The 15,194-nt window shown below is 41.9% G+C and overlaps 1 protein-coding gene across 1 annotated transcript in view; it reads left to right on the forward strand.

Annotated features, from left to right (window-relative positions):
• Nucleotides 1-15,194, forward strand: part of rin3 (Ras and Rab interactor 3) — an 83,769-nt gene that overhangs the window by 28,435 nt on the left and 40,140 nt on the right. Inside the window, exon 4 of the mRNA XM_052017701.1 lies at nucleotides 13,946-14,018. Coding sequence (XP_051873661.1) covers nucleotides 13,946-14,018 — 73 coding nt within the window. The remainder of the gene's footprint in view (nucleotides 1-13,945; nucleotides 14,019-15,194) is intronic.

Consider the following 15,194-nt stretch of genomic DNA (forward strand, 5'->3'; position numbering starts at 1 on the left):
TTGATGATCGGATGTTATTTCACCTGCAGTTGGGTCTCAGTGAAAGGAAAAGAAAGATTTGCATTTATATAGTGCCTTTCACAATACTCCAAAGCAATTTGTTGGCACTTAGGTACTTTTCAAAAAGTGTAGCCACTGTTGCAGCTTAGAAAACACAGCAGCCAATTTGTGGATATTAAGCTCTCACAAAAAAATGATATTGTAGTGATCATGTTGCTGCAGTGGCTATGCTGTGGCTCACAGTTCCAGGGATCTGGTTTGATTCTGACCTTGGGTGTTCCTTTTATATAGTTTACATGTTTTCCCTGTGACTATGTGGGTTTCCTCTGGGTGCTCTGGTTTCCTCCCACACCCCAAACAGATGCTGATAGATTAATTGGCCTCTGTTAATCTCCCCTTGATGTAGGTTAATGGCAAAAAGAATCAAAGAGGAGTTGATAGGCATGTGTCACAGAGAATAAGTTGCAGAGATGCAGGGAAATAAGGAGAGGGGCAACAGGGCAAATGGGATTGTTCCCTTGGGAGCTGGCATGGACCCAATAGGCCTGTGTCATTATAACTAATCTGTTTTAGTCAAGTTTAGTAAAACATAGATCTTGCTGGGACCAGATATAAATCAGTCACTCTTCCATGAAATAATCTCATGGGATGGCTTACATCCATCCAAGAGAGCAGAAGGAACCACAGATTAACATAGAGGGTAGTTCCTACGGTACAATGCTCACTCAGTACGCTACTGGAGTGTTCACCTAGAATATTGTGCACAAGCTTCTAGAGTTATAATGAGCCTCCAAATTTCAGGCAAGGTCAATAGTCACTGAACCACAGAAGGCAGAGATGGATTGAAATCCTGGAAGACTGCATAGTGAGGTTGGGGTTTGAGGAGAGGGAGGTGAGAATAGGATCACCTTGAAGAATATAGTAGGTGATTTTATCCAATCTAGATTAAATGGAAGTGGTAAAGTTGTGGGCATTGTTGGAAGTTAGCTAATTCCATTGGAGCAGAGGATGCAATAATGCAATGGGCTGCCTGTTCTAAAAGTATTCTTCTATTTTGCTAGTTGGACTATGTATGGGTTCTCCGTCATTGCAAGGCAGCTGGGCCATATAATGGCCGGGGTGGAAATTTCAGCACTGGGCCTCACAGTTCTCCCTGCAATGACTGCTTTTACTGTGGCAGCATCAACAGACGATAAGACAAAGAGAACTTCTAATATCCTTAAACTTTCCTTTGTAGAATATAATTTTGCAAGAAACTTGTCTCATTATAACTCACTTCTTAGGATGTTTGCTTTTGGTTTGTAACATTTCAGCCATAAAATGTTATATTTGGGTGTTTCAATATCAACATCCAAGCATAGTTTTGATGGCTTAACTCGATGACTGCATAGGATTGCTAGGAGAGTCATTTTAACGTTTGACAAAACACAAACCCACTATTGTCCAGTATTTCCTTCAATTGGTTTCAGTGGACAATTATTGGATATTATCCATTTCTCAACAAGTAACCAACTACATTTTGCAATTGTAGGGTTTGTAACACCTTTGGAAGCACCCATCAAAGTTTATATTGTTAATTTTTCAACTGTGTTGATATCTTTCAATTACACTTAATTTAAATAGTTTTCAAGCACAAGCAAGTAAAACCCACAGAGAAATAACAAAACTTCTGATGCAATACACAAAATGTGCTGGAGGAACTCAGCAGGTCAGGCAGCATCCATGGAGGGAAATAAACAGTTGACGTTTTGGGCTGAGACCCTTCATCGGGACTGGAAAGGAAGAGGGCAGAAGCCAGAATAAGAAGTTGGGGGAGGGGGAGAAGTACATGCAGGCAGGGGATAGGTGAGTCCAGGTGAGAGGGGGAAGGTAGGTGGGTGGGGGAGGGTGTGGAAGATGTAATAAACTGAGATGTGGGAAGTAGAAGAGGCAAAGGGCTGAAGAAGAAGGAATCCGGTAGGAGAGGGCAGTTGACCATGGAATAAAGGATGAAGGAGGGAAGGAGAGGAGATGGGCAGGTCATCAAGGTGGAGGAAGGGAGCCACAGGAATAAGGGAAGACAAGGGAGTTGGGGGGGGGGGGGCGGCGGTTACCGGAAGTTCGAGAAATCGATGTTGAGGCCATCAGGTTGGAGACGGCCAAGGCGGAATATGAGGTATGATGTGTATTTCTGATGTGTAGAATTTCTATTCATGCCATTGTCACAAGAACTTAGAGCTCAAATGCACTTCTGGTTGAAACAGAACCATACTCCAATTCATTCTTTCTGGTTTTGTTGCCCTTCTGTATATGTGCTGGTAGTCATATTGAAGTTTTTGACTCCACCAAACTCAAAGAATTATTGAATAATAATCCTTTGGATTTGGATTTATGCCACTTCCCTGCTCCTTGTCCAAACGAAAAGGAATAGATCAAAAGAAGTCTGCCACATGTAGCTTGTGATTTTCATGTCACTTTGCCCCAGGGTTACTAATTACAACACTAGATTAACTCTCTCTGCCAAGTTAACTGCATGTGTTTAAACACAAATGGAGTCGCTGAGGTATTTCCAGTTGATTAAAGAACAGCAATCCGGGCATAACTCAATTTTTGTAAATAGGAATTGTCAGCTAATTGGTCTTGTTTCCGTAACTGCAAAAGGAAAAACAAAAGAGCGATTCTAATAATTACCAGTCACCAAAGAAAGCATGAGATTTAAAATAAAAGACTCAGTTCCTTCCTTAAAATTTAAACTGATGCTTAGCCTGACTCTTGGTGACCGCGGCTGAGTTGCCGTGGCAACAAATGCGGATGTTTTAACAGTGTGAAAACCACAGTACTACCCAGTAATGAGGCTTCATATTAGATCAAAAAAGTGTCTACGTAACAGTGTTTTACAGAGATTAAACCCATTAGAAGTTCCCTCTGGGATGTATTCTGCTGATATGGCCAGTAGGTTTTACTTCTCCTTTCCATTTATATCTTGTAACATCCTTGGGAAATGGGCTTGTGAGAGATGTGTCATTCCCAGCCCATGTCAGAGTATATCCTGTAGCATAGCAGCGAGCCTGTGACGTCCACTAACCATATGCCACCGTTTAATGCTGACAGTCTTGTACAATGTGTTTATCACCATTTCAGTAAAGGTTGTTTCTAAAGTGGGCCCCACTCAGAATCAAATCATTCACCTAATTTGGAAACAAATGTCAGAACAGAAGAGCACAAAAATAGACTTTACCATTATTTATAATGTAACTCAACTCCTAAACTGATTCTCTACCACAGATTCTGAGAGGCTTACCAGAGAGGCCACTTCAGTTTAGCATTGTCTAATTATAAATCTTGTGCAATATCAAATCTGGTTTACAAATTATTTAGGTACATGGGATATTGGATGTTTTTAAATCTAATTTATTTCAGTGCAATTGGTTGATTGTGTAGAATCCAATTTTTTAGGCACTAACTGACATCCTGCACTTCAAATATGGTAGCTGAAATCCCATCCAGATGAAAATTAGCCACTCACCATGATGTGTCATAGTCTGTCTGTGCAGTCAGCAGTGCATAGCAGGTATTTAAAGTAATGCACAAATATCCAGGCCAATACTCCAGCACAAGGGTAAGGAAGTGCTGCCCTGCAAGAGGTACAAGAACTTAAACCAAGGCGCTATATACTGTACATGCATGTCATTATTTCAAAATATAATTGGAACAATATTTATCATGCAATCAATATCATGAAAACAAGGTATCATATCATTACCAGACTGCACTGTGTGGGAGCTTGCTGTGTACAAATCGATTGCCTGTTTACATAGAACATTACAGTACAGTACAGGCCCTTCAGCCCACGATGTTGTGCCGACCTTTTAGCCTACTCTAAGATCAATCTGACCCTTCCCTCCCACATACCCCTCCATTTTTCTATCATTCATGTGCCTATCTAAGAGCCCCTTATATGTCCCTAATGTATCTGCCTCTACCAGCATCCCTCGCAGCGCATTCCACACACCCACCATTCTGTGTGCAAAATATTTACCGCTGATATCCCCCCTGTACTTTCCTCCAATCACCTTAAAATTATGTCCCCTTGTGATAGCCATTTCTGCCCTGGGAAAAAGTCTCTGGCTGTCCACTCGATCTATGCCTCTTATTAGATCATCTCTCATCCTCCTTCACTCTAAGTTCATCACCCTTGTTCCTGATACTTCTTGCATTAAAAAAGACACATTTCAGCCCATCCAACTGACTGCAATTTTGCCCAATCAAATGCCTCTCCTTCCTCACACTCTCTACACACAGCATAAACCTATACACCAACTGCCCCATCCTCTGACCTATCACTTGGGTTCCCATCCCCCTGCCAAACTAGTTTAAACCCTCCTCACAGCTCTAGCAAACCTGCCCACAAGGATATTGTTCCCCATCCAGTTCAGGTGCAACCTGTCCCTTTTGTACAGGTTGTACCTTCCCCAGAAGAGATCCCAATGATCCACAAATCTGAAACCCTGCCCCCTGCACCAATTTCTCAGCCACACATTCATCTGCCTAATCAACCTATTCTTACCCTCACTGGCGGGTGGCACAGGCAGCAATCCAGAGATTACTACCCTTGAGGTCCTGCTTTTCAGCTTCCTACGTAGTTCCCCATATTCACTTTTTAGGACCTCATCCTTTTTCCTACCTACGTTGTTGGTACCAAAGTACCACGACTTCTGGCTGCTCACCACCCCCCACCACCACCTCCCTTTAGAATGCTGTGAACCCGATCTGAGACATCCCTGACCCTGGCACCTGGGAGGCAACATCCCATCCAGAAGTCTCTTGCACATCCACAGAATCTTCTGTCTTCTCCCCTAACTATAGAGTCCCTATTCACTGTTGCTCTCCTCCTCTCCCCCCTTCCCTTCTGAGCCACAGATCCAGACTCAGTGCCAGAGACCTGACCGCTGCAGCTCTCCCCTGGTAGGTCGTCCCTCCCAATAGTATCCAAAGCAGTATACCTGTTATTGAGGGGAATGGCCTGCCTATTCCCTTCCCCTCTCCTGACAGTCACTCAGCTACCTGCATCCTGCAACTTAGGTGTGGCTTCCTCCCTGTAGCATTTATCTATCACCTCCTCATTCTCCCGTATGAATGAGGAGCTGCAGTTCCAACTCCCCAACATAGTCTATAAGGAGCTGCAGTTGGATGCAGCTCCCGCAGATGTAGCTATCAAGGAAACTTGAGATCTCCCAGATCTCCCACATCTGGCAGGAAGAACACATTACTGACCCATTGTCATTACTTTAGCTAGGCACTAGAGACCAAGAATCCCGCTTCTCACTCCAAGTCACGGCCCTCGCTACCTGGAAAAGAACTGGGTCCCAACACTCACCTCTTTATATGGCTCCCACTTCTCGCACCGAGAGTCCTGCTTCTCGCTCCAAGTCATGGTCCTTGCTGCCTGTTTCCTACTTTACATCAGTGATTACATTCAGATGCATTTAATTTGTTGAAAAGCACAATTTATGACATCCTGAGGTTGTGATTCTTCGTAAGTATCTGTCTACATCTGCCTTAAAACTATTCAAAGACTGCTTCCACCACCCTTCGAGGAAGCAAGTCACAAAGATTTGTGAGAGAAAATTTTTTTAACTCATCTCTGCTAAAATGGGCAACCACTTCATTTTCAGCAGTGACCCCTAGTGCCAGATTTTCTTACAAGAAGAAACATCCTCATCATACCAAAACTGCCAAGACCACTCAGGGTCTTATACGTTTCAGTCAAATCATCACCCACACCCTTCTAAACTTCAGCAGATACAAGCATAGGCTGACCAACATTTCCTCATGAAACAACCTGCCCATTCCAGGTATGAGTCTAATAATCCTTTCTCTGAATGGATTCCATTGCATTTACATCCATCCTTTGATAAAGAGTCCATTGTTGTGTGCAGTATTCCAGATGCAGTCCAATATGACTGAAACATTAACTCCCTACTTCTGTATTTAATTCCACTGACAATAAAGAAAAACATTCTGTTTTCTTTCCTAAATTACTTGTTGCCATGCATACTACCATTTGTAAATTGGTTTATTATTGTCACATGTATCAAAGTACAATGAAAAACTTTGCATGCCATCCATACAGATCATTAGTACAGCAAGGTAGTACAAGGGAAAAGCAGAATACAGAATATAGTGTTACAGTATAGAGGAAGTGGCAGGCAGATGATAAGGTACAAGTCCATGGCAAGGTAGATTGTGAGGTGAAGAGTTCATCTTATCGTACAAGGGGACCCTTCAATAGTCTTACAACAGCAGGATAGAAGCTGTCCTTGAGCCTGATGGTATGAGATTTCAGACTTTTGTATCTTCTGCCTGATGGTAGGGGGGAGAAGAGAGAATGTCCCGGGTCGGAGGGGGTCATTGATTATGTTGGCTGCTTTACCGAGGCAGCGAGAAGTATAGACAGAGTCCAATTGCAAGTCATGCATTAAGAACACACAGATCCCTCTGCATCTCTGAGCACTGCAGCCTCTCACCATTTGGATAATATGATTTTTTTTATTTTTCCTCCCAAAATGTACAATTTTCCCACATTGTACTCTTTTTGCCAGATCTTTGCCCACTCACTTAACCTATCTATATCCATTTATAGCCTCCTTATATCCCCTTCACAACTTACTTTCCTACCTATCTTTATACCATCAGCAAATTTAGCAGGTATACAGTACTTTCTGTGCGTTCATCCAATGTATTTATATAAATTGTAAATGGTTGAGGCTCCAGCACTGATCACTGTGGTACACCCTTCATTGTATCTTCCCTACCAGATAAAGACCCATTTATGTCTGTTCTGTTTCCTGTCAGTTAGCCAATATCTTCTCTCCATGCACGATATTACCATCTGCATCAAGAGCTTCTAATTTCCGCAATTACTTTTGGAGCCATACCTTATCAAATGCCTATTGTTAAGTTGCTATTTTTCAAGAAAGATAGATATATGTTCACGGCAGTTTTACAAGAGGTTTAGAGAATCTGTCCATCTTGGTAGGATAATTGGTTGTGCAGTGATATTAGAAGTGAATGGTCAGGGAGTGAGGAGGGAAGAGGGAAGAAGAGATGAGAAAGATGCAATGAAGTGTCACAAGCAGGAGACTGAAAGGAGGTGGGTGAGGGGAATGTTTCTTCATGCCCATGTGGGGTGGGGGTATAGCTGGCAAGACCTGTACTTATCATCCATCCCTAATTGTGCCTGAGAAATTGGTGGTATGCTGACTTCTTGAACCACTGAAGTCCAAGTGAAGGTATGCCCTCTGTGCTGCTGGAGAGGGACGTCCAGGATTTAGACCTAGCGACCATGAAGTGACAGTGATATATTTCCAAGTTAAGGTGGCATGGACTTGGAGAAGGTAACGTGTAGTTGGTGGTGTTCACTTGCTCTTGTTGTCCTTGTCCTTCCAGGTGATGGGGATCATGGTTTTGCGAGCTCCTGATAAAATGTCCTGTCAAGTTACTGAAGGAAGTGTATTTTTATAGGGAACACATTGGAGCCACAGTGCATGGGTGGTAAAGGGAGTGAATGCTTAGGGTGTTGAATAGGGTACCAATCAAGAGGGCTGCTTTTTCCATGAGCAGTAAAGCTGGAAGTAGTGGAGGAGTGAGCACAGAATAAACGCAGCACTGTTCCTGGTGAGGCGAATAGACAATTTCTGGCAATGAAGCCATGTTCTTGGAGGCAGGCTCCTGGCATTCACTCGCATGGTCACTTGCACAGTAGTGTGGCGGCACAGTAATGTAGTGGTTAGTGTAACGCTTTTACGGCGCCAGCAACCTGGGTTCAATTCCCGCCACTGTCTGTAAGGAGTTTGTACGTTCTCTCCGTGTCTGCGTGGGTTTCCTCCGGGTGCTCCAGTTTCCTCCCACATTTCAAAAGACATACAGGTTAGGAGCTGTGGGCATGCTATGTTGGCGCCGGAAGAGTGGCAACACTGGCAGGCTGCCCTGAGCACATAATCAGTAACACAAAAAAGACTGATTTCACTGTGTGTTTCGATGTACATGTGACTAATAAATAGATAAATATCTAAGTATCTTCACACTGGTGATGGAGTTGATAGCTGGATGTCTTCCTGCCCTCACCTTCTGCACAGTGCCTGAATCTCAGGATAGTATCAGTAAACTTGGGGGTACTATACGTGGGTCTTTCAGCAAATTCCCTTCTTCCAAATCTATCCTCCCTTCTGCACTTTGACTGCAGCTTTAAGTGCCGTCATTTCCAGCCTCCCAATTACAGCAGCTAGCCTGACCACAGGTCACAGCTTCTTGCAGTGAGGTGCACAGTGCAGGAAAACAGTGAGCTAAAGCTGTGTTGTCTGTTGAGAAAAGATCAGCAAATAAAAATGAAAATTTTGGTGTGGTCAGCGCATATTTAAAAATTAAAGGGCCCTATAATTCATGCATGGTGTGCTCCTTATTGGTGAAGATTGTAGGTCGTTGGTCATGACTGTTTGCACTAATTTCTGTCAGAAGGGAGGTAATGAGCGTGCATTGGGTGCACTGACAATGATGAGGAAACGGCACGTAGATGAAGGTCATTGCAATTGGAAGCACTAGTCCACTTTTCAAATGGCTAAGACTTTCACCAGAAATGGAACCAAATACTTCAGCACCTGCTTAGAGCAATATTTATACATGACTCATGGATCACAAGCATAGTTCAGCCTGATTCCATTTCAAACCGGATACCAATCTCAAACCATAAAACTATAGCCATTAAATAGCTGAGTGTGCAAAATTAAAAATATTCATCTTCAAAGCTGCTGTATTTTGCAAATAAAATGTAAGGTTTTCCAGCAGTAATATAGGTAGAAAAACAACATTAATTAATTACATTTGAAAACTGTTGCTGCTTGCAAAGGGAAGGCTTTAAATGTTCCAAGTGAGCTCTGTGATTCCACTGAGATAGTGAATGATGGAGCAAATAAAGCCGCCCAAGCTATTGGATTTCCAGGCAAGTAACCTGTCTAAAGAATGAAGGAAAAGTTATACTGTATATTGAACTGGGCTGTGGCACATAAAACAGAGCTGACCTAGGTAAAGGTGCTAGCGGAACTCATTGACCACAAGGGGAGAGAATTGTAACTAGCTATAAAACTTTCAAATGAAATTCTAGAAAGTGCATTACATTACAAGCACATTGCAAGCCACCTGGAAATAAAACAGTTCACCACCACCAGCTCTCTGCATGCATCAAAGAACATGAATAACCTTACCATACATTTTTAATTGCAACTTTGCAAATTGGAAGACTAGGTCATCAGAGTTCAGATTCTATGTGGAATACAGACATCCAGCTGGACAGAACAGTTGCTGAATGAAACAGAGTTAACTCTAGAAATGTGCATAGAGACGTACAAGGTTGCAGAGCTGATGCCAAGGAAGTGTGTGTTGTGAAGCCAAAGCCAAAGAAGCAAAGAGAGCCAAAATCAATGAGAAAGTACAGCTAAGCTGGCTCAAATGTTGCAAATGCTTTGGAGTGGCTGAAAAGAAATGCTCTGCATATGGGAAAAAAGTGTGCACAGTGAAGATTGAAATATCATTTCTACAAAGAGTGCACCACAAGGGAGACATTAAAAGTTCATGGATAGACGTACAGAGACACAAACAAGGTTAGATTCAGAATAACAATTAAACACAGTTTACCTGGCACCAAAAGAGGTCAATTAAGTGACACGGACACACACTACATGTAACAACACCATGATGTCAGTGACATGTAAAATCCCGAAGCAAGCCATCAACCTGCGGAGCCAGTGAGTTGTGCTATTGATGTACAAGAAAAACCACACCAAGCTGCTGTCTGAAGGTGGTGAACTCAAATAATCAAGAGAGGTATAATATGCATTTCATTGTTACAGACCAGAAAGATATCGCACTTGTACATGGAAGTAGTACAGTGCAGTGGATAACACTAATAATGAAGATTGCTTCAACACAAGCAATCACTTAAGCCATGCAACTCATAAGTAAAAATGTGAATGCTTTTCGATGAACAGAGAAACTTAAAAGCAAGCGCCACCAAGACCTAAATGAGAGGAAGTAGCCAGTAGTACAACAACCAGCCCATTTTCCAGTCGAGAATCTTAAAGCCAAGATAGAGATGCACTAATGGTAAGGATATTATCCCCAGTAGACATGCCCACCCCTTGAGAATCCAGCAAATAGAAAACAGGAGTAATACTTGGCCAATCAGCCCTATAGACTGCTCCACTATTTAACATGATCATGGCTGATCATCCAAATTCAGGAACCTCTTTTTGCTTCCTCCACATATCCCTTGATCTTTTTAGCCATTCATACCATATCTAACTCATTCGTGAATCTATTTAGTGATTTGACCTCAACTGCCCTCTGAGGTAGCAAAGTCCCCAGGTTCACATGCTTCCTTCTGTTAAGACAATTTTAGTCATCTCGTTCCTAAGTGGCCCATCCCTTATCCTTACGCTGTGACCCTCAGTTCTGGAAATATCCAGGCTGACAGATTCTTTCAACATCAATCTTCCTCACTCTCTTGTCTGGTCTCGGTATCAATAATTCCTAACATAAATGTTACATGGTCCTCTCTCAATATATAATTGCTTCCTAGTGTCTTCTCCTGCAGACAGAATTTAAATTAGCACACAACACATCAAAGCTGTAAACACATGAAAACCTGAAATACTCAGCAGGTCAGGTAACATCTGTGGAGAGAGGTGGACATCCCAATTCACCCTTGCATTGTGGTGATGTCCCAACCCTCTCCTTCCCGGAGCCCCTGAGGTGTTTCCTCCATTTCTGACTACAGAGCCATTGGAGCTCCCTCAATGATCTCATTGGGCAGTTCTCATTTGGCAAGAGTTCCACTGATGCCTTCAGAGAGGGTTACTGACAGAATCCCCATAATGGCACTAGAACTCTACCAGGCGCATGCTCTAGTCAAGTTTTTTAAATACCAAGAACCCTAGATTTTCCCAGGTTTTCTATTCTTTCAACTGTAATTCCACCAGACTTTCAACATGAACAATGTAGGGGTCTTTAGAATGTGCTGAGACACAGAAGAACACATCAGACACAGAGACACATCAGAAGAGGTGGAGCTTACTCACAGAGCATAACATTTACTAGATACATGTTAAATCTCTAAGCTTTGCTGCAAAATGTGTACAGTGAAGACTGAACAGTGCACAATGAAGAGAACATTGAAAATCCACGGACAGGCCATGAAACAATCTTCATGGTGTAATTTTATTATTAGTGTGACATCTTTCTAGTCTGCAGCAATGAAATGCATATTATAGCTCTCTTGATTATTTGGGTTCACTACCTTCAGACAGCAGCTTTGTGTAGTTTTTTTTTGTACATCAGTAGCCCTTCTCACTGGCTCCATAGCACTGTCTTAAGGTTGATGGCTTGCTTTGGATTATTACACGTTGCTCCAGAGTTGAGGTGAAATATTATTGGGGGCGCTTGTACCAACATCTTGGTGTTGATACCTCTGGTGTGTGTCCTTGTACTGTGTTCCTGATTGTGAAATTGTTTGAGAAGCAGTCACAGAAAGTAACACTGCTTTCCAAAAGGATCACGATATTAACTTGCAGACAGATAGACTGAAAGCAGCATGTTAGATTCATAGAGATTCGTAGAGTTACACAGCACAGAAACAGGCCCTTTGGCCCACCTCACCCTTACAGACAAAAATCCCTATCTAAACTAATCCCATTTGCCTGCTTTAGGCCCATATCCCTTTAAACCTTTCATGTACCTGTCCAAATGTCTTTTAAACATTGTAATTATACCTGCTTCTACCACTTCCTCTGGCAGCTCGCTCCATATGCCCGTCACACCTTGAAAAACTTGCCCCTCCGATCCCCTTTAAATCCTTCCCCCCTCGTCTTAAGCCATGGCCTCCGGTTTTAGATCCTACCCTGGGTTAAGGACTGTGACTATCTACCCTACCTGTGGATTATCCCAGGTAGGGTTTAAAACCTCATAACTTTGTTAGCCTCCAGAAGATTACCCCTCAGCCTCCTTTAAAAAAAGGTCCCAGCTATCCAATCTGTTCTACACTTAAAGATACAAACGCTGAAGAATTATAGAGCTGTAGTGGCCATGTATTGGTACAGAGATATTATAGTTCTGAAGAATGGATACCCCTGATTAACAAAACACTACATTATGAGGAAAAATGTAATTGGAAATCTTATGTTAAGAAAATTGAAATACATGCTGGGAAAGCAGAAGATGATAGCAGATGAGAATAAGTAGGAGGACATCAGTATATTGCTCCATGAAAATGGTCTAAAGCAGGGAAGGTGAAATAAAGTAAGATAGAGAGGGAAAGTCAGCTGAGATGAATTATTAACTGACGGAAAAACTATAGAAACAACAAATAATTAGTGGGTCGAGCAGCACTTGTGGAGGGAAAGCAATTGTTCCCACAGATGCTGCTCAACCCACTGAGTTCCTCCATCAGATGGTTCGTTGCTCCAGATTCCAACATCTGCAGTCTCTTGTGCCTTGGAAAAACTAGAGAAGCTGCGGTCAGGATCCACAAAGAGAAAACAAAATACACAATAAAATTAAGAAAATAGGAACTTAATGAAACCCAGAACTCAGAAAATTTGTGAGGATCAAAACAGTGAACGAGAAAGAAGGTAAAAGAATAATAAAAACCAAATCTATAAGGAGGCCCTGAGAGTCATCTTTGAAACCAGAACAAAACAGAATAAAAAACATGGCACTAGCTTCCATTCTATATAAAGCACCGTATTGCATTCTTTCACAAACACTTCCTTCATGGGGTGTTGTTCTGAAGATGTGTAAATATAAAATAGTTGCTTCCTGATTAATATCATATTTCTCATTCTTTACAAGCTTTCTCGATATAGGTGAACTCGGGGGGTGGGGGGTGAAAGAAATAGAAGACCAGAGGTTTGCTCAAGGCAGCGGGCTGAATGTTGTCATGAACAAGGACGCTGTAATGTGTTATTAATGTAGCTTTCTTGTTTACTTTAAAAGTTTGGAAGAAATTCTCAGCATGATAAAATTTTGTACAATTACTTTTTTAGTTTCTTTTGCTAACCCCTACCATGTGTTGAGTTTCATGGCAGACATGTTTTGTGGTATGTCTCACGTCAAACGACAGGAAGGCAGATAGCTTATGAGATTAACATTTAAAACTAAACTTCAACAGGGTCAGTAACAGGAAGACTGGTTTGCACAAATGTTTATATATGCATTTAAATTAGAGCGTCTGGCCAAGAGGATCATATTTAAACCTCAAGAAAGAACCAGGGCAACTTTAACTCTGAGGCAAACCCATCAGAGCTCCTGCAAACCTACAGGTCATGATTTTAATCTGCTTTTTTGAGCAGGCAAGAGATGTATCTGGCAGAGACTTGTGAGGTCCTGCTTTAAATGTAACCAAGCCCTGACCACTACATAAACTGTGGGCTTCAGAGTAGAGCAGGATGGGCAATCAGAGTAAAGTGGGTGTATAAAGGTAAGCATTCCCATGTCTTCATTTGTTTGTGGAGCCAGGAATGAGAAAATATTAAGATGTTCCTTAGCCAAGACTCTCCCGATCATCAATCCTACCCCCCTCCCCCCATCCATCTCCACCATCGGCAGACTGCACATATGTTCCCCAGCTGTAGCCTCCTGCTGTCAATCTATGTGCTATGGTTTCAAGTAGGAAACTGGATCAGGGGCTGTGGATGAAGCCTCAGAGTTAAAATTGCCCGGGCTTCACACTGTTATGTTCAGTACTGTGATCACCAAACTCATTCCCCATCCAGGCAATTCCCACCCCAAGTTAAAATTAGAGTCACTGTATAGAGAATTCAGAAATCATTTTTATATGTCGCTTAATTTTAGTCACTATTTTATGCCTGGGATACCAGTGATGAAAATATCAATTCTATTCATATTTTCTTTTCAGTTATGTACTTGGATGGCTCCTTGTTGGTGTTTGATGATATCTTCAAAATGGTGGCATTCTACTGTGTGAGCAGGTAGGTCGCTGTTATTCAACCCATCTAACACATGGATATATGTAATATACCAGCATGTTCAGTGCTAGTGAACAATACTAGTTTGTATGTATATACCATGTTTAATATAATTTGCATTCTATCAATTAATTTCCAATGTTCAAGAATAGAATTCTCTTCTTCCTTGCTGTTCCTCTACATGATGCCCTTTACTCAGCTGTATGGAAGCACTTGTCCAATGTAACCCTTTTGTAAATTGTTGCACATGATTCCACTTGGGCCAAGGTCCACGGCACACCTTTTAAACATAGAAGCTATGGGGATTGTATAAGAATTTACAGTATTCTCTGCAACAGCTCTCCCTAAGACCACAAGAAATTGCAGAGAGCTGTGAACGCAGCCCAGTCCATTGATTTTATCAATACTTTCCGCTGCCTCACGAAAGCAGTCAACATAATCCCTCATTGTCTCTTCTCCCCTCTGCTGTCGGGCAGAGCATGTACCACCATGCTCAAGGACAGACAGCTTCTATCCTGCTGTTATTAGACTCTTGAACGGACCTCTCATACACTAAAAGATGAACTCTTGATCTCTCAGTCTGCCTTGTTGTGTCCCTTGCATTTTATTTGTCTACCTGCACTGCAGTTTCTCTGTAATTGTAACACTATATTCTGTATTCTGTTTTCCTTTTGTACTACTTCCATGTACTTATGTGTGGAATGATCTATCTGGATGGCATGCAAACAAAAGCTTTTCACTGCATTTTGTATATGTATCAATGATAAACCAATACCAATACCAATACCTATACCTATTCCCGTATGAGTACTCATTGAATTTGGCTCTATGTATAAGAGAGGAAATGTGTCCTCAACAATGCTTCTCATGGAGAAAAGTGATTATTCTTGGCTTATAGATGAGTAATGAATGATTTATTTTAGACACTGCATCTCAGTGATAAGCACAGAGACATAACTGTATCTCAGCATTATTGTATCTTTACCAATTAAGGCTTACAAGGCTTACAGAAGGACTTATATCTTTTTTTAAGCATTATAACCCAACTAGGATGTGACATCTACCTATGATATCACCTTCAATGTCCGTATCACTTCTGTGGAATTAGACAACAAATTTTCCCTTGCAACGATCTATCTTTGATTTGATGCCTTCTACCATGCTTCACTGATGGGTCCT

Source organism: Pristis pectinata, chromosome 1, assembly GCF_009764475.1.
Source record: "Pristis pectinata isolate sPriPec2 chromosome 1, sPriPec2.1.pri, whole genome shotgun sequence".
NCBI classification, from domain to species: domain Eukaryota; kingdom Metazoa; phylum Chordata; class Chondrichthyes; order Rhinopristiformes; family Pristidae; genus Pristis; species Pristis pectinata.